The following is a 21,987-nucleotide window of genomic DNA, read 5'->3' as shown; positions in this document are numbered from 1 at the left end:
TCGTCTACAATGAGCCAAGCGCGGTTAGCTTGATGACGACCTTGATGTTTGCTTGATTTCTTGACCTTCATTTCAGGCTACGTGCACAGGGTCCACACACCAGGCGAGATTGCAGTTGCATTGGTTTGCTGGAACATACACTTGTTTTTCAGCTAGAAGACACATTTAGCCATCTTCATTTTATTCATTTGAATGCAAATGAGTCCTACCCCAGCAGTGTTGTTGGGCTTGTGTTCCCAATTGCAAAAATCACACGATTCTTTGTGCTTTCTACATATATATTGACTGTGTTATTCAATTTAAACTATTCTATAATTTTTTATGCCATATACACAGACGCTAAAACAGTGGCGGATCTAAGATTTTTTCTAAATCAGGGGCCATTAGGGGGCTACAATTGACACAGAGGGGGCCAATTATATGTCCAACATCCATGTACAATTGCTCATTCAGTCAGGTCAAAAATGTAAGTCATTCCCTGTTAACTGTTTGTTTCATAACTTTGAGCAAAGCCACACGTCATTCAATATATTAAAAAAAATATTTCTTGCTCAAGCACATTGTGGACATCAAAAAAGCTTATTTTTTGACAAATTGTCATTTATTTTGAATATTGTCAGTAAGTGATTGTTTTTCTGTTGTTTGTGTAGAGGCACTTTAGGGGCCAATCAGATTTCAGCTGCACCCCTGGGCCCGCCCCTGTCGTTGAAATAACTTTATAATTCCTAATTATTCTTTATTTAAAGTTAAATTGACTATATATCTTTTCACACCTAAAAGGTATTTTAATAAGAGTATTTTGACAATATTACAGTAACGTGACTTCCACACTGTCCTTTCATGAGTTCAGTGATGATTTTTTTTAAGAATGTCAGTGTATTCTTGATCTATTTTTATGATTTGTTATTCATTTGTTTTTACTCTTCATAATCCATTTTAAAAGCTCTAAATAAACAATAGTGATGAGCAAAACAAAGATTTGTCAAGTGTTGACACCTCCAACATTTCCCAACCAATACCTAAAGTTTAAATATACTTTTCAGTGGTGATTTAAAAAAAAAAAAGAACCCACTCCTCCACTTGAAAGGTATTTATCCCCCCTCCCTGCTCAGATCCTGTCACATCCTACACGTATAGCGGATGCAGTGGATGTAAATAAGTTTCAGTAACTTTAACTTAAAACGAGAGAGGTGGGTGTTTCGCCTTTAAGAGTTAAGAAACTTGAAACCTTGTTTGCGCAACAATCAGTGCAGCTCACAGCCGCCAAAGTGTCTAGACTAGCACATGATGGTAGTCAGCCAATGGCTCCACCGCTCTCCTCGGGGGCCCCGCGTGTGTGTGTATGTGTGTGTGCGAGTGTGTGTGTACGTGCGTGTGCATGTGTGTGTGTGAGGAAGAGTGGGGGGAAAAAAAGAAAAAGAGAGAAACGGAGAAAGAAAGGGATCCGTGCTGCAGTTTGCTTTAGAACTGAGTGGAGCAGCAGGAGCGAGACTCGGCGCCGGATTGATCCTCTCCGTGTAGCTTCAGCTCGCATGGATATTTTGTTGGGATTGTTTCAGAAAGAAGAAGAAGGAGAGGTGCACAGACATCTGAAGGATCCGGACTTCTAGTGCATTTCCCTGGGATTAAACCTCCTCGAAGTACCTCATGCGCTGCGTGCCGGTTAGAAAGTAGAACCTGGGGCTGTTAAAAGTCCTGAACTGTTCGAGTCGGTCTCATGAAGAAGGCTGCTGCTTCTGGATTATGTTTCTAAGTGGGTTATGTTATCTCATTGTGCACTCCGCTTTCTTTCATTCGTGCGTAACAGAGGTTTAACGAGTCCATTCCGCTGCGGTCCTGGATTATAAAATCACACTTTTCAGCCGATTTCGGGGTAATCGGATGAATCGGCTAAATGAATGCATTGTGATCGGAATGCTGCGGTGCATTTATTGCGCGGTTGTGTTGTTGTAGATGCAACAAAACAGCCTTGAGTCTAATGTTGCGGTTTTGCCAGCACTGCTCGTCGCTCGGCTGTGCATGCACCGCACGGCGCTCCGCACACATTAATGTTTTGCAACGACCGTCAAAGTGTCTGTAATATCCGGATATCTGTAGATTAAAAAAAACATTGATAAAAAGACCCCATCTCGATTTTCAAGTTGTCGTATGTTCAGGACGAAACGCTCAGGTCTTGTGCGGCGACTCTGGAGAAGCCGTTTGATCCCAGATAGAGAAGGGGAAGATGGAAATGGCCAAACTGGTGAGGGCTGCAGGGACGATCTGTACTGCAACAACCCGGAGAAGATTCCCAAAACGGAGCTCAGACCGATGACCCCGAGCGGGTCTCACGCAGGGGACACGGGGGGGGTGTGCACTCGGAGCCCCGCGGAGAGCCGAGGCTCGGGGGTCACGTCGGACCAAGATGGGGGCGCGGTGTGCGTCCAGGCGCACGGGAGCCCCCGATCCGTGCAGGACAGCGAGTGCAGGACAGTGACGTGCTGCCTGTTTAAAGACCGGGACCACGCCGAGCTCAGGGGTCCGGAGACGGCGCAGGGGACCGCGGACCCGGGGTCGTGTCACTTCGCGCTGAGGAGCCTCGGACCCAGGAATAGCGGCTCTCCCGAGGCGCAGGAGGCGATGCCGCGCACCGTGTTGGATCAAGAACTGAAGTCAGCCACATACTCTCTCCTGAAGCGGCTCAAGGAGAGGGCGCTGGATACCTTACTGGAGGCGGTGGAGTCCAGGGGAGGGATGCCCAGCGACTGTGTTATGCTTTCCCGGACAGAGCTGAGGTTGGGCGGCCATGTGGCATCCCCACAGCTGCTCGTGTGTAAACTGTACCGCTGGTCCGACCTCCAGCACTCGGCCCAGCTCAAACCGCTCTGTGAGTGTAAGAGTTTTGGGGCATTGGACGGTCCGTCAGTTTGCTGCAACCCCTATCACTACAGCCGGCTCTGTGGGCCAGGTAAGAGCATCTGCCAACACACACACACACACACACACACAGTCTGCGTGTAGCACCCAGCTCCATGCAGGTTTTCATAGTCCAACAGCAGCCAACTGTAATGCCTCTGGGTCTGTGATGTTTAGCCCAGGTTTCCTCTTTCTCTCTTTGCGGTTTTCATTTGGGACACATTACTTGTACAATGCTCATGTTCGAGAAAAGCAGAATTGAATCCTACAGATGCAGTTTTACAGTAGGCCCATTTGGTCAACTTGCCTTTCAGATATTTCCAACTTATTACACCCGAGATATTACAAAGAGAACTGCAAAGGTCATATTCATCATTCCATGGCAGAAATGAACTTTTCAAGATTTTAAAATTGAAAAATATATTCAGTCTTTTCCTATCGCTGTTTTATTTGTCTGCTATTGTTTGGCTTACTTTTACACACCGAGATAGCTGGCCATTTGATTAAATAGTTAATGATTACTAAGGTCATCCTTATGGCAAGGTGAACAATAATAATATCACTCTGAGCTAAGGTTGACAGAATAACTGGGAGACTGTCAGTTTGGTCCTATGCTGATGCTACCTGGAGTATTTGTGTTCGGGATATTTGAGGAAAAAAATATCAAAATGCATGTAAGATGTTGTTGTTTGTCTCTTAAAGTTGCTTGGGAAGTTGCATTTGAATATAGTTTGGTGATAAAGCAGAGGATCACTCACACTGCCCTGTGACGACTGGACCCTGAAGGTGTTTGTGTTGTCTTGCCTTTACAGCTCCTCTGTTTCAATCTTCAATGAATTCCTTAATAACACACAGTACATGACGTCTATATGAGAACATGTCATTGTTGTGCCTGTGATTGTCAATACAGCTGTTCTTACCTCTCTTTCCTGAAGGGTAATTGCCATGTAGGCCCAATGCCATCAACAGGGTATGACATGTATACTACTTGAATGTATAGACACACACTGAGATTTGTGTGTGTCAGTGTAGTTGGTGGTGTGGTGAAGGAGCAGAGCTTTGTTTTCCACCATCAATGATCTATCTATGGCAGAACCTTCCTGACCTATATTAAACAGATTAAATTTTGGCAGGGGACAGGCCTGCGATTTGGCACACCTTAAACACTGGGCCACTCGACCCCGCTGACCTGATGACAACGCATGGTATCATGTGTAAAGACGCAAGCGTCAGTATTTCTGCTTTCTCACTGGCACGGGTGGAGGATTTTCCATAACATTCTTGTTTTCTAGGGCCAGCTGGCGGCGACACGCTCTTAAAAGTCAGAAGTCCAGCAATTTCAGAATTTGGAGCACGCAAATGTGTGGAATATGGTGTGCACAGTACGAACTGATTGGTATTATAAAGAGCTCCATAAAGGTTGCGCGGTGTTGGCTGGTTTGGATAGACTGAGTGTTTGGTTAGTGCCCCTACTGATGAGGATGTCAGGCGATGCTGTGTGTGTTTCTTTCCACTGAAACTAGCAAGATGAATTATAAGAAGAGGGAGAGAAGCACATACCCCATATTGGGACTAAGGCTTGTAGTACACATAGCTCACATGCGCTCATGCGTGGCCCAATAGAGCTGGTATTTCTTTCATGCTATTCAAGAAGGGGGGCTGTGAATCAAGACCTTAACCACTGTTTTTTTACGTTGTTTGCACAAGGGAAAGTAAGTATGGAATTGTATAAGGATAACACTCCTTTCATGAGACAGCTTTTAATTGTAAAACCTTTTTAACTCTTAGTGAACCAAAGTCAAACCTATCCTAAAAACAAGACATTTTCAACTGTAATTAAATCTACTTGTTTGGTTTTTGAATTATTTGAAAGTAAACCCCAGGCATCAGTTTCATATAAGACCTTATAAAAGAATAAAACAGTTTACAATGTGAGGCAGAGAGCTTGGATTGAAGCGAACAAAAACTTTTTCCTTTTATTTAGCCAGGCATTATACTTTTCAAATGAGATCAGTTTCAAGTTGCGCTTTAAAAGCCCTTTTGTCCTAAGAAGGTCCCCTCATGCTATTTAGGTGAAGGAGTGGTGATAATATACAGTTTGCATACTACTGGCGCCAGACTGACTAGCTGTGTATCTGAGTGACTGAGTTCAGATCCTGGCAATTACTGCCGCCACTCTTAAAGGACCCGCTGCTATTATGCTTTTCTCCTTCCCCTTTTCCCTGTAGGCGAGGTCACAGTGTGCTCGCAAAGTTTTCTTTCTTTTGTGCTTTCCTTCTTGTGCAAGTTATTCTCTTCATTTCTCCTGTTTTTTACGAGATAAAGTCAAAGGCCTTGAAACACAGTGAAGTTAAAAAGCAGAGATTTACTCCATTTACCAAACTACTAACTAAAAGTCGTGGTTAGTGTGTGGTCGCAGTTATTACTGCTTCAGTTGAATAATATGTGATTAAATAACAGAAGCAGACGTGCACTTCTCCGTCGGCTTTATTAGCTTTTTTTTTTACTAGATTCTGAACAAAATGATCTGCGTTTGTGGTGCAGACACAAAGCTGTAAGAGTCAAGATGTGTCCTGCTGTCGACTCTGAAATGGATCTGTTGTGTGTTGAAGCTCCTATTGTGGCTGGCTGTGAAGGCATTTATCAAAGTCTTCTGACGATAACTTCACACACGATATAAAAACAATAGTCAGTTAAGTTTGTATTACTGCAGGATGAAGCACACGTACTATGTGGTGTTGACAGTATAAGAGCAGGAATTATTGTCTAAGTTTTGTCTCACAGTTAATCAGCCGCTGAATATCTTTACCGGAGACAGAGGATTTCACCTTTTCTTACACTTCTATCAGTCCAGGGTTTTTTAAATGTCAGATAGATCCTCTTAGAATTTAAAATACTTCAACTTTTAACATGTGTGTGTTTGTGCTTGCGTGTGTCTGTGTCTTGATCTTTATCAGGGTGTGAGTTTAACCTGACTGTTTTGTGTTACAGAGTCACCCCCACCTCCTTATTCGAGGCTTTCCCCCAATGAAGAACACAAGCCACTGGGTGAGTGACCAACACAAAGATGAACTCTGTGGCACCTGAATCCCGCCTTGCATTTCATCCTCTGTTATTGATCTTCATTTGGATTTGATATTAATATTTGATAGGTTGCAGAGCTGTAATTACTTGATTCTTGTATTTTTAACCATCAGAAGTAAATATGAGTCTTCTGTTGTGGTTCCTTTGCAACAGAAAGAAACAGGCATACGAGCAATGTGGAGAATTTTAATGGCTGTAGTTGGGCACGGTTACAAGCTAACTGCATGGTAGCTTTGAGAGGAGACCTGCGCCAGCATGTGGCATAATGTCAGCATGCCAGCCAGAGCCAGTGTGGGCAATATGGTGTGGGCAGTATGTACTGTGAGCTGCTGGGACTCTGGAGCCTGGCTGCGAGCTGGGGCTGCAAGCCTGAGAACGGCTGAGGTTTCTGCTGGCATTTAGTGGAGGGTGTCATCAGGTAGAGCCTGTCAGTGAAGTGCCAGGTTGTCCACTGTGGGGATGAAGCCCAACATGGTGTTAATTGTTTTGAATTTGAAAGGAAATAAGAGGCAGTTTCAGACGTACACAGGAGTAGGTGCTGTGTTAGGAGAAGCAGATGTTACTGTCAGGAAATGGAGGGCTAATTTCTGTTTTATTCCTCCACAGATCTGTCAGACTCCACATTGTCTTACACTGAAACCGAGGCCGCCAGCTCACCAAACATCACACCGGGGGAATTCTCAGGTGGGTGTGTTACTCCAACCGTCGTCAGTCTCCATATAAGGAGTTTATATCCGAAATGTTTCACTCTGATTTTAGACATTAATTATTACCAAAGGTTTATAATCCCAGAGGAGCCCATCGGTAAATACTGAAGTCTTCAGTCAAGTTCATTTGTCTTTTTTATGCTGTATCTGTTGTAGGAGTAGGGGGCATTTGTCTTTTGTTGGTATGCTGTATAGTTTAGCATGCTATATGATGCATAGAAGTGAATGTGTTTATGGGATATTTTGACATTAGTATTTCAGCTTTATTTCTTTCTTGACTTGATTTTGGATATATCCCTAAGCTGATGTTTGTGGTGTAGTAGTGGTACTGGTGTGGTGTAGTGTATCATTCAACATACCTGAATGAAGAGTCATTTCTTTCATATTATTATTTCAATAGCTTTCACTTAATGAATCATATTTTTAAATTATTACTAAATTGTTTGATTAAAACAAAATCATGACATTGAAGTGTTTAACTAAAAGTTAAATTGATAGTTTGAGTAATAAAATACTTTTCTAGTACTTGCATGAACTTTATTTTTGAGTAAGAATAATACAAATTAGGAAGCAATTTATGAATCGTTTGCCATTTAAATGTTACAGTGTCTTGTTTTTCTTTAAAATGTGTGAATAAGGATCCTCTCCGAGGGTTCTTTAACACAGTTCAGAGCTGTACTCTGTGTAGCTGTTGAGTGTATCTGGATGAATGCGCACATTTTCATTGGTAATTTCATTTAGATGTTGTTCTTTATTCTTTCTCATTAAGGGCCATTATGAACAGTCCCGGCTTTTAAGATAAAGGTTTCATTGTGAGCGGTGCAGAGGTTCAGCGGGGCGTGTGCATTGGCCACAGAGCTGGCCTCCCCTCCTCTGTTTTTCTTTCAGAAATATTTGAGTGGGATCAAACTGTAATAAGATCCAAGCTCACTCAGAAACACACAAGCACACATAGCTGTGCACATGCATGTGCACAGACACTCACACGTACGACTCTATCTAGCCTGGCTGTAAGTGGGCTGCAGGGAGGGGTGGGTTCAGGGAAATGGAACTGCTCCTGTGAATGGGGCCACCCCAGAGGAAGTGAGTAGAAACAGTCCTGTCCTCTGATTTGAAACGAAACTCTCCTTTCTCATGGCAAAGAGTTAAGCACGCCTCCCCCCCTCCTTTCTAGGGCTACAGCCAGCATGCATAGTATCGTGTGGACAGGGGGAGTCAGAGCCCTTATTTTGGAGCTCGCTGTTAAAGTTCCTGCCATGGCTCAGAGGCCTGGACACTGAGGAGTTGACATGGCTACCTGGCAGTGAAGTATTCAGTCAGAGAGGGCCCCCTCCTCCCCGGTACACATGCTGTCACCACCTCAGCATGGCTCGGCGACACTCCCTGAGTCAACAAATGAGGGGCTTGTCAGAGCCCGCACCACAATTCCTCAGAGACTGTGGTGAGGAGGGAGGATCTAGACATGCTAGGCTTTGGTTTCTTCCAACTGTGTTGCTGCTTGTACAGGCCAGGTCAGATCGCTCTGCATCGGCTGTGACACACTCAGCAACTTGGAAAAGGAGAGGAGAATGACCGGCGCTCTGCGAGGTGTCCGTTTTCCTTGCTGGGAGTTAATTTGTGTAGTCAGTTTGTCTCTGATTGTGTTGCATTTGGACTGCGTGACGGTTCTTTGATTTTAGATACAAAAAGGGAGTCCACGTTGAGTGAAAGAAAACATGAGCATCTCGTCAGGGATGCAGAATCTCTACCAAGTATTTCACCTAGTTCTGCCAAACCAGGAGCCTGAAGTCCTCCTCATAAAGCCTGCTTATTTCTGCTTTAGCATGCAGGCCTGTAATGCGTATTTTCAGGTTATCCTGTGCTGAATGTGTGTAGTTGGAGATGGCTTTCCCTGTGAATCTCCCCCTCAGCACAGGTAGAGAGGGTGTAAGCATGTAACCAGAGTTGTATGGGATCCAGACTCCACCCCTCGTGCAGGAACAAATAAACCTCTTAAAAGCAAGTCTGGGGGGCACTGGGTGGGTGGGTGTGTCCGAGTCAAATAATCAACCTCAGTCTGCAGCCTGGGGCTACATAAATACCCGCTGAGCATTCTTCTGCAACACACAATGGCAGAGAAACTGATCAGAGGGGATGGTTTTGTAGACAAGCTTGTTCTACCGCTTCAAACAGTGTCGAGGAGATATCATTTCATGGAAATATGAAAAGTAGCTCTCCTGCTGCTTTGCATTGCTTGGTACCATGTTAGTTGAGTTCAGCTTTGTCTGCTCCCTCTGGTGGAGTCTTACAGTTGTTTAAAAATGTTCTTAAGCATGCAGTCTTAAAAAAGCTTCCTCACGTGCACATTATTTTATGAATTTCTGAGCCTTAATACACTAATACTTAGTGGCAAAAGACATTTAGAATATTCCCAATAATTTATTTAAACATTGCTGTGTCACAAACAGCCGCACCAGGCATTCTGTGGTGTGTGTTTACGTCACGAGAGGGCACAGCTTTGGAATGGTACCTCGGTGCTGTGTGTGTGTGTGAGGGAATGTGCCTGTGCTGGTGTCTGTCCACACACCTGTTTCCTCACAGCCTGGGCCTGGTCGTGTGGTCATCAGAGTGAAGCTCTTTGAAGCAGGTCTCATTGCTTCCTGTATGACTGTCTGGGGGGGTGTTTTCCCCCTACACACTAACTTCATTATGTCACTTACGTTGTCTCTGACATTGGGGGCTCTTCTTCATTACAATGCTGCTTTGGTCAGCTCTTTATATCTTTTTATTATCTTTATTATGAGGAGCCATGCCCAGATGACTTTGTGTTTCTACTTCTGAATTTCAGGCTTTGAAGATGAGGGTCACGTTGTGTAGTGATTACTCTTATTAAATGTATTAATGTACTATTAATGATGCAGAGCTTTCCTCTGTGCCCGGCTCAGACCAGTATAAGATCATGGCTCCAGGTCTGCCTGCATTCTTCAGTCATCTGAGGATGCGTCCTCAACCAACCCAGAGGAATTTGTCACTTTGTGTACATGTTGATGTGAGTTTAGATCACATGTGAGAATCTAGGGGTCACTGAGATTAGTAGGATCAAGTGAACGGAGGAACTGCAGGTTGACCTGAGTCAATTTCCTTTTCATATTTTCATATTTTCTTTTGGACCGGAGAGGTGGAAGGAGATTGAGAGTTGCTAGACATGGACTCCACAAAGTAGAGTGTGGACACCTGACCCCAGCCCACCAGTACTCGTTGGGGTCATCAGGTCCGATTCGGACAAACATTTTGAAATGATATTCGTATTGGGTTAGGTTACATTGGCTGGGCTCTCTACTTGACTTTTTGACACTGTATATGCCTGTAATCGAGGAAGAAATTTGGCTCAAGTCGTGTTTGGGCACACAAGAAAGAGTGCCTTTCAGGCTTGGTTAGTTTTCTCTCGGGCTCAGACAGGTTCAAACAGAAAATTGCAGCCCAAGCCGCACTCACAGACTATATTTAATACAGGCAAGAGGGGCAACAGCAGGTAGTCAGGGTTCCCACACCGTAATCTCCCTCCATATGCCGGCCAGTCTCTGGAGAGGGGGTCAGCGCTGTCTCTTTGGATGTCTCTAGTGCAGACCGACACTGTTAGGTCCATTCTGGTATTGACTGGTTCTTCCAGGCAGAACAAGGCAGTTAGCAGATGGATAGGAAGGACCCTTATATGAGGCACTGAACCATTTACCCAGGGAAGGTCCAGTTTACGCAGGCACTGGGAGAACAAAAACACATATGTAAAGCTTTTATTGATACGTTTTTAAGTCTATGTTTCTTCCTTCCACTCCTCATATAAGTCCAGATGCATACTGACATACATTCACAAGCAAGAGCAAAGCAAATTAAATTGTGCAGTCAATACTAATCGCAGCCTGCCTGTCTGTGTCAGGAAGAGGCCAGCACTAAGCATCAAACCGTTCCCGCTGTCTGTACCAGAGTCAGAAATGATCCTGAAAATGCATGGAATAATTAGACAGTCTAATTCAGGCATGTGATGCTTCTCTTGATCAAAGCAGATTAGACTGGACCTATACTTTTTGATCTGACTTTGAAGGCATGTGATTCCACTTCTGCTAACTCTAATTAAATATCATATCTACTGTACACATCCGAAAGGATTTGGGATAGATTGCAAGTCTAAATTGCTCTGAAATATCTCGTTGTGTTTTTTTGCATGTCAGATCATGTCTTCAGTTTGTTGCAGGGGCCTCCGTGTTTTATGAATGGACCTTTGAAGTCTATTTCATGTCTCCCCTGGGTGTAAGTGTGATGCTGAGTGACATAAGGTGGCTTAATGATACATTTATAGCTCAGGAACCATCATATTCAGCTGAATACTACTATTTGTCATCCTGTAACTCTATTCTTTGTGCATGACTTTATTATGTGGTGTGTTGAGTACAAACAGTATCTCTTTCCCATTGTGCGGACATGCTCTTTTGCCGTGGCTGTATTCTGACTCTGCAATGTGCGGACAGAGGTACGATCAGGTGGAGTGACAACTGCATAAGCATGTCAGCAATGTCCCCCTCCCCACCTCGAGGCATGATCCCCCTCCTCCGTCCCACAGACCCCAGAGCGATGCAGCCTGGGTTCATCTCCCCCTGCAGCCTGGCACATGGCCTCAGGTTTCCACCGCAGCCCTGAGCCTTCCCAGCGCCTGGCCGCCCACACTCCCTCAGGAGCCCCAATGCTCCAGGATACGGGATGTGGAAATAATGTGACTCGAGTGCTTCCACCCTGCCTCCCGAAATCAGGTTTTGCGGATTGTTTATTTGAGGGGAAGGAGGCCTCAGACAAACATCCTGTTTTAAAAAGCTGCCTGGGTTTTGTAGCAACACAGGGCGGTGAATTGCCCCTTTGACAGCGGGGGGAGACTGAGGAATGTTGAAGAGAAGGCCAGCATCTCGGGGGACGTGAGGGGGCTCTCCTCACCCGTTTGTCATATCCAGTTTGCAAGAGTCCATTTTAAGGGCGGAGGGTTGCAGCTTTACATCCTGAAGGGTCCTGTGCTGTGTTCGCTCTGCATTGGCGTAGAGCTTGTACCCACAGTCCTCGTCTTAAGTATCCGTTCCTGTCCTGGGAGGCTGGCTTCCATTTCCCCTTACGTAACACACATACACATAGAAAGACTGCCATTGATAAGAGCGATAAGCCCGTTTTTGATTTTCCCTTTCTCAGCATTGTCCACTTTCAAGTTTTTCTGGCAGGGGTTAGGACATTGAAGATCCTGCGCAGAGTGCTCAACAATATGTGTGACGTATTAGCTCATTAATAATATGTATTACGGCATTTACAACCAGCCTTACTTTAGGTTTATAGATGAAAATTCTTTGCAGTGTGGGCCGTCTGTGTCGCGATGGCGGAAATGTGAGTTTGAACCAAGCACTTTTCATCATCTTAAATTGTCACATAGACTTGAAAGGAGGGAGTGTTGTTGTCATTGTGGTTTTTTTACACAAAATTTGCTCTTCGAGTTGACTTTCCCGTCAGAACCAGCGTCACAGTTCCTAGACGTGGTGAGGTAATGTGACCTCTATGTGCAGAGTGAAAGCCGTGCTAATCTAAAGCAGAGTAGCCCGAAACTTACATGTCAACAGAAACGAACCTGCTGAGCTTAGTATTTATCTGTGTCTGCTTGGCAAACCCGTGTGGTGCCAGTGCTGCTGGGTGTTTGACTTCTGAAGGGCTCAAGATTAATAAAGATTAATCTACAGCCTCATACGTGCCTGTGAGTCTGGGCTCACAGTGTTGTGCTTGTCATCCGAATTTGCACAGTGTGCTGTGCTCATGCAGGATAATGTGGACTGTGTTTCATTTTGGGACTTGCCACACAGAGAGAAAATAAAGTCAGAAGAAATAACAGGACGTGTGCTCGGGCTATAATTCTTGCCCCGTATTCTACCTTAGCAAACAAAGTGAGTGAGCTCATCCTGTGGAAGACTGCTGTTGCCATCTTCTCCCTCTTCACACCACAGCGCAGCTCCAGCCTCCACCAATAGCCCCATTCATTCAGCTCAGGGCACAGGGTTACAGCAACAAATAAGGAGCGTGCAATGCCATTAAAAATGTATGGAATGTCCAACTGTTGGTTTAGTGTTTTAGTGTGCCTCCTCTCAAGACTGAGAGGGGGAACAATACTCTGTTTGAGCTCGCCACTGTAAATGTGCTAGCTTTGCATTGCCTGGCAAAGAGTAGGGAAGGAGATGCCAGTTGTGGATGCTGTTTTTTCTGACTGTTTTACCCACAATTATAAATCCAGACACTGGCCTTGGCCAGCTATGATTTAGGCCTGTGGTTTGATTGCCGGCGAAAATAGATTTAAGATGTTTTTCCCCCTTTCTCCCCAGAGGAGCATTGACAGTTGTGCTTGAACCTTTGGTTGACAGTATTTTTAAAACTCAGAATAGACAGTGCATTCTTTGAGCCTCCAGAAAGCTGTGTGTGGATTAACTGTAGGGGCCCATGTCATTCGACATCTCTACACAAGCCTTTTACAGCCAGAGGGAAAGGAGAGGAGCTCATTGTGGATGGATGAACAGTAAACTCCCAGAGTATCGAGGTCTGCTTCATTTTCTCACCTCTATACACGTGTAAACTGAGAGACAGTCACTTGAGTTTTTTCCCTCTGTCCTTATCTTGAACTTGATCTGCTGTCTTCATTCCACTCCTGTGTCCGAACATGGAGCCAAGAATGATTGACATAATTTCCCTTTGATCTTTTGCCTAAAAGCTGGTGCTTTTTTAATCTTCACAGAAAACTTTTATTTTGAGTGATGGTCTAACAAATCAATACTGATAATACATTGTTTACAGTGGCTTACCTCACTTTTCACACCGAGGTATTCTGTTTCCTGAGCACGTACAAGTGTATGTCCTCAGGTTGTACACAGAGTACAACTCGACAAAGTAAATTATATTCTTGGACCAGGGTTTTGCGAGTTGTATTTACAAGTCGTAAACATGCTCATATGAAATTTCTCATTGATATTGTTCACCAGGGAAAATCGCATTGACTTTTGTAATGTGTGTTTTACTTATCTTTTATTTGTGTGTATTGCTGAAGTCTTGGCTGCGCAGCTCAGTACGTGCAGTCAGGCTGTCGCATTTCAGGGTACGGTTTAGATTAGAGGTCTGGCTGTAGCTTCCCCCTCTTCCCCTCTCTGTGACTGCCAGCACATAATTTACTTAATGAAATCCTGCCATTCCCTTTTACTTCAAGATTTTTTGCAGATGTTGACAGGGAAGGACTTTGTGAATTATTGGAAATGTTCACTCTTGCATTTTTAATGAATGTCTTGCTAGTCGTGAACGGGCAGACTTGTCGGAGATGAGGGAAACAGTTGTCTTTGTTTGGGGAGCTGGTGTCTGGGTGCCCGCGGTGGAGCAGTGTGGGTTACAGCCCAGCAAGTGTTGTGATTGAAACAGAAACTCTGGTGCCACATTATCCTGACAGAACACATTCTCCTCACAGACTCTGATCCACTGGGCCGATCAATAGGAAACCATTGTTTGAACAGCAACTCTGTCCATCATTGCTGCTCCACCTCCCAGTCCGGTGGAAACCAAATACCTGCCTTTCGCCTTAAATTAGTCAGACTAATATAAGTTGTAATGATAGAGTTCCTTGTTATTGTTCATTTGAAACCAAGCCTTCAACATAGCTTGAGTATACAGGCCAGCTAACGTCGGCTTCCTCCATTAGTGTAGGGTCTTGCTTATCCTAGAAGAAAAGTGTGTCAACTCTAAAGAAAAATATAAATTAAACAGAGGAATAGTTTAAAGTTTGTGCGTAAACGTTTTAGACCACACAATCGACGCATCTTCTCACAAGACGTGATTTGGTGAGATGTTTTCACCGAACAAGACGGCTGAAGGACAAGAAGGTAAGCAACCTTCTTGGTGCACCCCAACCCCCCACAGTCCTAACCAGAGTAGGAAGTTAGGAGGCACAGCAAGGGGGTGTTCAGGAATGTGCAGGGTCTCCACGACTCAAACGCTCCAGCCGACTTGGCTCGAAACCCCGTCACACACTCACAAACAAACACACTCGCGCGTGCACACACACACACAAGCAGATAGGTTGTATGAGGAGGTGAAAGGGCACAGCCACCCAGCAGGATGTTCACTGAGTGTTTTGCTTTCGGTGCTCTCGCAGACTCCGCTGGCCTTTAACGCTGCCTGTGGATATGACATCCACAAACATCCCCCACAGTTCTCACTGGGCCTTTACATGCCCTGAAAGACTCGCATAAGGCCTCGCTTGCCTCGCCACCATCACTTGTGTTCTGTGTCTCTGACACATTGCAGAGCTTTAGAGGAAATGAGCAGCACATTCTCTTCCCCTTAAAAGAAAAAGAGCCTCAAAACCCTCAAACCAGTGGCGTTATGCTCGCGCACCCAGACGGCTCCTCCATATTAGCCTCCTTAGCTTCCTGTGAGTTTTACAACTCTGTTGTTTATTGATTTAATTTATGGATTCTGTTATCTGTTATCAAGGGTACAGCACTTTTCCTCCCTCATGGGGTCATCCCGAAACAGAAACAGAGGGAAAGTGGAGAGGAAGTGGATGACAATGTAAAGCTTTCCCATTGTGACCAGCCAGGCTTAGTGACTGGATTCAGTTTCTCGGGCTCCCACAGTGTTTTCTCCAAGCATATCTCTCTCCCTCTCTTGCTATCTCTCTCTTCCTCTCTCCCTCTCTCGGCAGAGAAAGGCCAGACCTCAGGGAGAAAAATCCATAGACATATAAGAGCAGCTCCAGTTAGCGTGTCTGTCTGATAAAGCCGACTTTGATGGCAGCGATAGCTCAGACGCCAGCCTAAATGTGGCCTGCTCAGGGGTTACAGTCATTCTGTAGGAACCTTTGTCTGCAGAATTAAAGCCATATTATACTCTGGTATTGTGGGGGGGGGGGGCTTTTGCTTTCATTCCACTTTGTAGTTTGCTGGTAAATGAAAGTAAAATCAAACAAATAATAAAAACGTAGGCACAGTTTTCCTCTGTTTATCCTAAGCATACAAACCTGCACCTATATCAGGTGTCATTGTCCTCCCCTTCCACTTCCAGCCTGGCAGCATTATCAACCTCCTCTTGCTTCGAGAAGCAACAGCAGCCTCCAAGTTAACAGCCTACACCCTGACGATTGCAAGTTTGGAAGTAGATTTGAATTGTGCAATGACACCATTAGCATACGTCTTGTACTGTGTTTTGTTGTATTTTAACAGTGTAACAGTGCTCGCCCCTCCCCAAGGGCAAATGTTCCACCTAAACAAGTTCCACCTCAACACTGTTTTGCAGGGGCACCGTCACTGCATCCTGCATGTTGATTGGTTTAAAGAAATACAAACAAGCCAGATCGTTTTTTTTCCTATAGCAGAATGATATTAGGTGCAGTCAGATAATTCTCCAGTGCTGACACAGCGCTATGGAGATAGGTCTGGCTATGCGAGACTAGTTCATTGGTCGAGTCTAATAGCTGGAGGGGAATCTAATCCTTGGCACAGGATGAGAGACTCTGCTCCCCCTCCTCTCCTTGCTGCTTCCCTCCTCTTGAATGTGCTGCTTAAAGGGACTGGAAATAGTGTTTTTCTTTTGCTTTCCTCCTCAGCAAAGTTTTGGAGTTCAGCTCTGCTCCCTGCTCTGGATTAGGAGAGATGATGTATAATGGAGGTGGCCCCAGAGCTTGGTGGGGAAATGTTAGCACGGAGGGGAAGCTGTTGTTTGTCTGCCTGTCCCTGACACTCGGCCTCCCATTCATCTCACTCCAAGGCTGCAGAGCTGTGTTTACCCCGGGGCAGCTCTGCCTCTCCCTCTGCCCCCCCCACTCCTTTTCATGCTGTCTTTAAAAGCATTACTGGCTGATCATCAAGGATTGCCATTGAAACTTTCAAACCCCCATTTTTGTGTACTTAGCAGTACTACCCAGACTTGCCCTGGAGTGCGAGGAACTCATAGCTGTGTTATCTGCGTTTTTCAACATGAAAACCTGTGAAAAGGCCTTGGGCAGGTTGTGTTAAACGGAGAAATATATTAAGGGCTGTATTAATGGTGTGTTGGTCTTTTTCTCATGATTTAAGGAAATAATAATAACTGTAATCTTGTAATAGGACAGTACCGCTGCTGAAGTGAGGGATCTGAACTAGAGCCCAATCAATTGGGATTTTTGGGCGCTGATGCTGATATTGGGAGTAAAAAAAATCTACAGATACAGGTTCTTTGATATATTTTTAAAGATTGACAATGATTCCTTAGATGTTGTTATCAAACTCTTATGACAAGGAAATGTAATTGAGGCTTGATATTTTACAGTTTATCCATAAAATGTATTATCCGACAGTGGTGGCATGTCACACACTTAATTCTCTCCCATCAAAGAAAAGCTAAATGCCCAGAAAATATCCTAAAAAATTTAAAATAAATAAAAAGAAAACACAAATGTAACAGAACACAATATATGGAACCTCATTTTTGTATAAAAAAAAAGAAGAAAGTTGAACATCATAACATAAATGCCAATACCAAAAATCAGTCAGGCTCTAATCTAAACCTGCTTCGTCGGCTCTCATTTTTCATGCACAATAGTGACTTGTTAAACCAAGACCGCTTGTAGCTGACATTTCAAATCCGTTCTGCGTGTGTCACTGTTTGCTTTCTCTGTGTGTTTGTTGTCAGATCTGATTTCCTGCTTTTGATTTTCTGAATTCCTCCAATCAGGCCAACCACAGGTAAACTGAAAAGCTAAATTTTCAAATGATTTCCATGGAGCTCATGCCTTGTCACGGAAATCAAACGCCCCACGCCGAAGGCTTTCTGGAGTAGCGTTGGTTAAATATCTCTTATTTACTGTTTGATTGTACTGAGACATGTAGTACGTGCAGCTACAGGCATCTACAAGGCTACTTTTAATTCAATGAAATGTGTGAGTGTGCTTTTTATATTGTGTTGTAATCTGTTTGCTTATTTCATAACACTCGAATGAAGCCAAACAGAGACTGTCCTTATCGTAGTGCTAGAACACTAGTAGCCACTTTATTCTGCAATCTGTATGGCTATGGAAACTTTCAGACTAAATAGCTTCCACAGAGCTACTGTATGTATCTACACTTTTGTGATACTAGTGGCGTGGGAGCTGATCTGAGCTCAGATCATTGCCTGTGGCTACAGGAAGAGGAAGTGGAGCAGCCATGTTGTGGCCTCATTCATTGACTCTGAGAGTGACACTAAGAGAAGAGGCTTTTGAGAATAAAATAACAATAATAACATGCGCCACTATTCTAATGGGTAAACGGAGCTGTTAAAAGGTGGCAGGGTTAAATGGATGCAGAGCACCAGTAATTGCTCCCAGTCCATCGTGGCTCCGCCCTGAGCAGACCCTCGGAAAGCCCAACATGAAGTTAAAGGGAGTTGGGTGTCGCTGCTGTGGTCAGAAGGAGGGAGATGCACGCCCTCCCTTTGCCTCATGTCTGACTTTTAGGTTTGGTCTGAGCCCTGGCCAAACCTATATCTGCGTCATATACTCATAATGAAACCTGGCTTCAGTCTGTCTTATGTCAATTTGGAAAAGGTAGATAAATATTTACTGAACATCCAAACACGGCTGAAGAAACAATGCTTCCTTAAAAAACCTAGAAGACTGAGCAGAAGCCAGCGTGAGCTCTGGCGTGGAGGCATTAGTTGCTGTGGTGATATTGTCCAAACAGCCCGACTATTGATGGTCGCTCTGCGCTGTAAAATAGATCCTAATGAGTTCCTCACTCACCTCAGCGCGCCACCCCCCCCGCCACACCTAGACAAAACACAGTTCAGGATGAAAACACAAACACGCTGGCTGATTTTCTTCCTCATCCAAACAGACACATGTGCGCACAGACACACGTAGACGCTCGGCAGAACAGAGCGACAGGAAAAGGCCTGGCTCATGGTGTGCTCATTGTCTTCCCTCAGGCTTAACATTAGATACATTTCTAACCTTTGTCCTGCTCATTCCTCTTCCTGGTCCTCGCAGTCTCACTGGCTACCTCCGTTGCAGGCTACGTGTGAAAACTAGATACCGTCGACCAAATACTTTTTGCGTTAGTCCTTCCATCTAAAAACGGAAGAGACGGTAGCCATTTGGTCCTTTTGTGTTTGTGTGCACAGTTTCAAAGTGAGTTTACCTTGATGTGTGGGCTCCGTTTGATTTGAGACAATAGAGGGCCATAAACAAGTTGGGGCTGAGTTCTTTGTGCGGCCGAGCCACACTGCAGTAAAAGCTGAGCTCAGAGTGGAGGAGCTGGAGTGTGGAATTCACTAATGGCACATGCATGTTGGGGCCCCTGAAGAGAGGGGGTCATTTCAGCCATCACTGTGTGCGCAAACACACAGAGAGTCTGTCTGCAGCTTCCCCCGCACCCCCACACATTCTCTCTCTCTCTCTCTCTCTCTCTCTCTCTCTTGCTCGCTCGCTCGCTCGCTCGCTCAGTCACTCACTCAGTCACTCACTCACAGAGAGCCTTGAACCAGTCAGGCTCTTTGTCTGTGCAGGTCTGGTCAAAGTTTTTTTGCTAATCTCTGAATAAACTTTACTTGTGTGGGTCACTCAGCAGAAAGGTTTAGTTAGGTGGGAGGTGAGTGAGACATTTGGTTTGTGTGGATCTGCGATGCTCCACCTTAAAGGCGTTTGTTAATGGGGCGGGCGGTCATTAAGCCCTGAGAGCAGAGAGACTGAAAGGAATGGGGCCACAGGCCCAGGCTTTAAATCCTCTGTGCCAATAGACTCTCTGAAGCAAAATAATGGCATCACTCTGTGTGTGAGTTAATGGGAGCTGATAGCATGAAGGCTGGGGGGTCAGCGGGTCACGGGCTTGTGCTAAGTTGTCAGGGAGCTGAATGCCGTCCCTGGGCCCACAGCAGGGGGAAGAGCTGGGTGGAGGGGGAGGGGGACCCCCTGCCTGGCCCTCTGCCGTCACCCCCACTCTTGTGGAATGTGAAGAAGATGAGGGAAGAGGAGAAAGAGGCACCCTCCTTCTCCAGGAGGAAAGGGTGAAGAGACGGATGTGAGATCATGGAACTCTTTTACTTCCTCTCTCCGCTCGTCATATGGCAGATTTATGAGCGATAGGAGTGTATGACAGCTATGAGCGGTGTGGACTGTAGCAGCGTCTGAGAGCAGTCAGCAGTGGTGTCTGTTCAGGATGGTGAAAATAGAAGTCTACCTAGGGAGCAGTAACTCACTGTGGAGTGCTGGGGGCTGTCACTGAAAAGAGTTCACAGACTGCAGCCATGAAAACTGAATTAACAAGCTAATTTACTGGACAGAGATGTTTAGGAATGAGATGCCAACTTTGTCCCACTGTAAAAAGAAACGCGTGTTTTGTTTTGAGCAGTGCAGGGTTTATTAAACAGTAAGAACATTGTCAGTCTGTCACACAGCTGAAGTGACTTGTTTTTGTGAAGTTTCAGTCCAAACACTGTGTGTAATCCTGAATTAATTCTATTAAACATGATGTGTTTTGAAAGTGCATGTGTGAGCAGCTGAAACAGGGCTCTGTGCTGGGTGGTCAGAGTTTAATCATTACAGTGCCCTCTTGAGGCAGAGCAGGGAACGTCAGGACTTCAGATTGACCTCGCTACACCCTCCACCGCCAGGATATGTATAGAATGTGTGTGTGTTTGAGACGGATGTGCATGCAGTGGTATTTATACAAGGCTTAGATTTCAATACAGTGCCTCCGTCAGTATTTATAGTTTGGCCATCTGCTCTGAACAATAAAAAGAGATAGCTAATCCCTTAAAACTCAAGCCTTCCTTTTTACTGGCCCTGTTTGCTTTTGTTTATGTTTTGTTTAATGACTCTCTCTCTCTCTCTCTCTCTCTCTCTCTCTCTCTCTCTCTCTCTCTGTGGCTCCTCTAGATGCCAGTATGTCGCCTGATGCCCCTAAGCAGAGCCACTGGTGTAACGTGGCGTACTGGGAGCACCGCACACGCGTGGGTCGCCTCTACACAGTGTATGAGCACTCCGTCAGCATCTTCTACGATCTACCTCAGGGCACGGGCTTCTGCCTGGGCCAGCTCAACCTGGAACACCGGAGCAGCACCGTACAGCGCACACGAGGCAAAATCGGCTACGGCATCCTCCTCAGCAAAGAGCCGGACGGTGTGTGGGCGTATAACCGCAGCGAGCACCCTATATTTGTCAACTCCCCTACTCTGGACATGCCCAGCAGCAGAACTCTGGTGGTGCGAAAGGTGATGCCAGGCTACTCCATCAAGGTATTTGACTATGAGCGCTCGTGCCTCCTGAGGCACAACACAGAGGTGGACCTCCTGGATGGACCCTACGACCCCAACAGTGTGCGCATCAGCTTTGCTAAGGGCTGGGGCCCCTGCTACTCAAGACAGTTCATCACCTCCTGCCCCTGCTGGCTGGAGATCCTCCTCAACAACCATAGATAACACAGACGGACCCCATAAACTATCCCAAATATCATCTACCTAGATTTAATATAAAGTTTTATATATTATATGAAATATATATTATACTTGTAAATACGGAGTCATTTTTACAATGTAATTATTTATGTATGGTGCAATGTGTATATGGACAAGAGGAAAAAAATGGAAAATGCACTTTGGCTTATATATATTATATATATAAATATATATAAAGATAAAGAATCTTTCAATACCAACTTGAGAAATTATACAGCAAAATTAGGATGAGCCTGGATTTGATGTATAGTTTTCATATACTATTAATATCCAGACAAAAAGCTAACACCATTCACACATTGATAATAAAGTATTCGCATATTAATACTTTGTCTGGTCTGTATCTTTAGCACTTGGTTTATTACACGGTCAACTTTTCACTCTTAATTCTTTTTAAAGGTACATTCCCAAGTGTATTGGTACGTGCAATTATAGAGGACAGCAGTGTGCTAAACCCTCCCTGTTGTGATTGGTCTAAAATGCAAACCATCACAAATCTGAATCCATCACCATCTTTTATCACAAGGCTGTATCCATACGACTATGTTTAAAAGAATCTCTGTCCATAAGAGGGTTTTGGCTCAGCATCAGTTTTATTCCCGTCCATACTACACCTAAAAAACACAAATCACGTGACCGCACATACAGTGGGCATGCGCGTGCCGGTGTAAGCAGGAAGCATTTGGTTGTTGAGGAATTGTCGCAGATTGCTCGAATATTAGCTTGTCTCGTAAGCAGTTGTATGATTGTAAATTGCAGAACAGCTGTTAGCAAAGACGACAGGGTCAGCAGCACATGTAATAAA

The 21,987-nt window shown here is 44.8% G+C and overlaps 1 protein-coding gene across 1 annotated transcript; it reads left to right on the top strand.

The window, feature by feature from the left end:
• Window positions 1-1,287: 1,287 nt before the first annotated feature.
• On the top strand, window positions 1,288-21,507 carry smad6b (SMAD family member 6b). The gene is made up of 4 exons (XM_035156754.1): window positions 1,288-2,947; window positions 5,887-5,943; window positions 6,586-6,663; window positions 20,605-21,507. Exons 1-4 carry the CDS (start codon window positions 2,149-2,151, stop codon window positions 21,144-21,146), a joined length of 1,476 nt encoding a protein of 491 aa, XP_035012645.1. The 5' UTR covers window positions 1,288-2,148; the 3' UTR covers window positions 21,147-21,507.
• The last annotated feature ends 480 nt before the right edge of the window (window positions 21,508-21,987 follow it).

The sequence above is a fragment of the Hippoglossus stenolepis genome, chromosome 5 (genome assembly GCF_022539355.2).
Source record: "Hippoglossus stenolepis isolate QCI-W04-F060 chromosome 5, HSTE1.2, whole genome shotgun sequence".
Lineage (NCBI taxonomy): Eukaryota > Metazoa > Chordata > Actinopteri > Pleuronectiformes > Pleuronectidae > Hippoglossus > Hippoglossus stenolepis.
Note: the sequence above shows the minus strand (reverse complement) of the source record. Positions and strands in the feature narration are given on the sequence as shown.

Bases quoted from the DNA above. Each gene is read 5' to 3' on its own strand.
- smad6b (XM_035156754.1), top strand. From the start codon at position 2,149: ATGTTCAGGACGAAACGCTCAGGTCTTGTGCGGCGACTCTGGAGAAGC. The intron at 5,944-6,585 runs GTGAGTGACCAA...ATTCCTCCACAG, and splicing joins TGAAGAACACAAGCCACTGG to ATCTGTCAGACTCCACATTG. The intron at 6,664-20,604 runs GTGGGTGTGTTA...TGGCTCCTCTAG, and splicing joins CACACCGGGGGAATTCTCAG to ATGCCAGTATGTCGCCTGAT.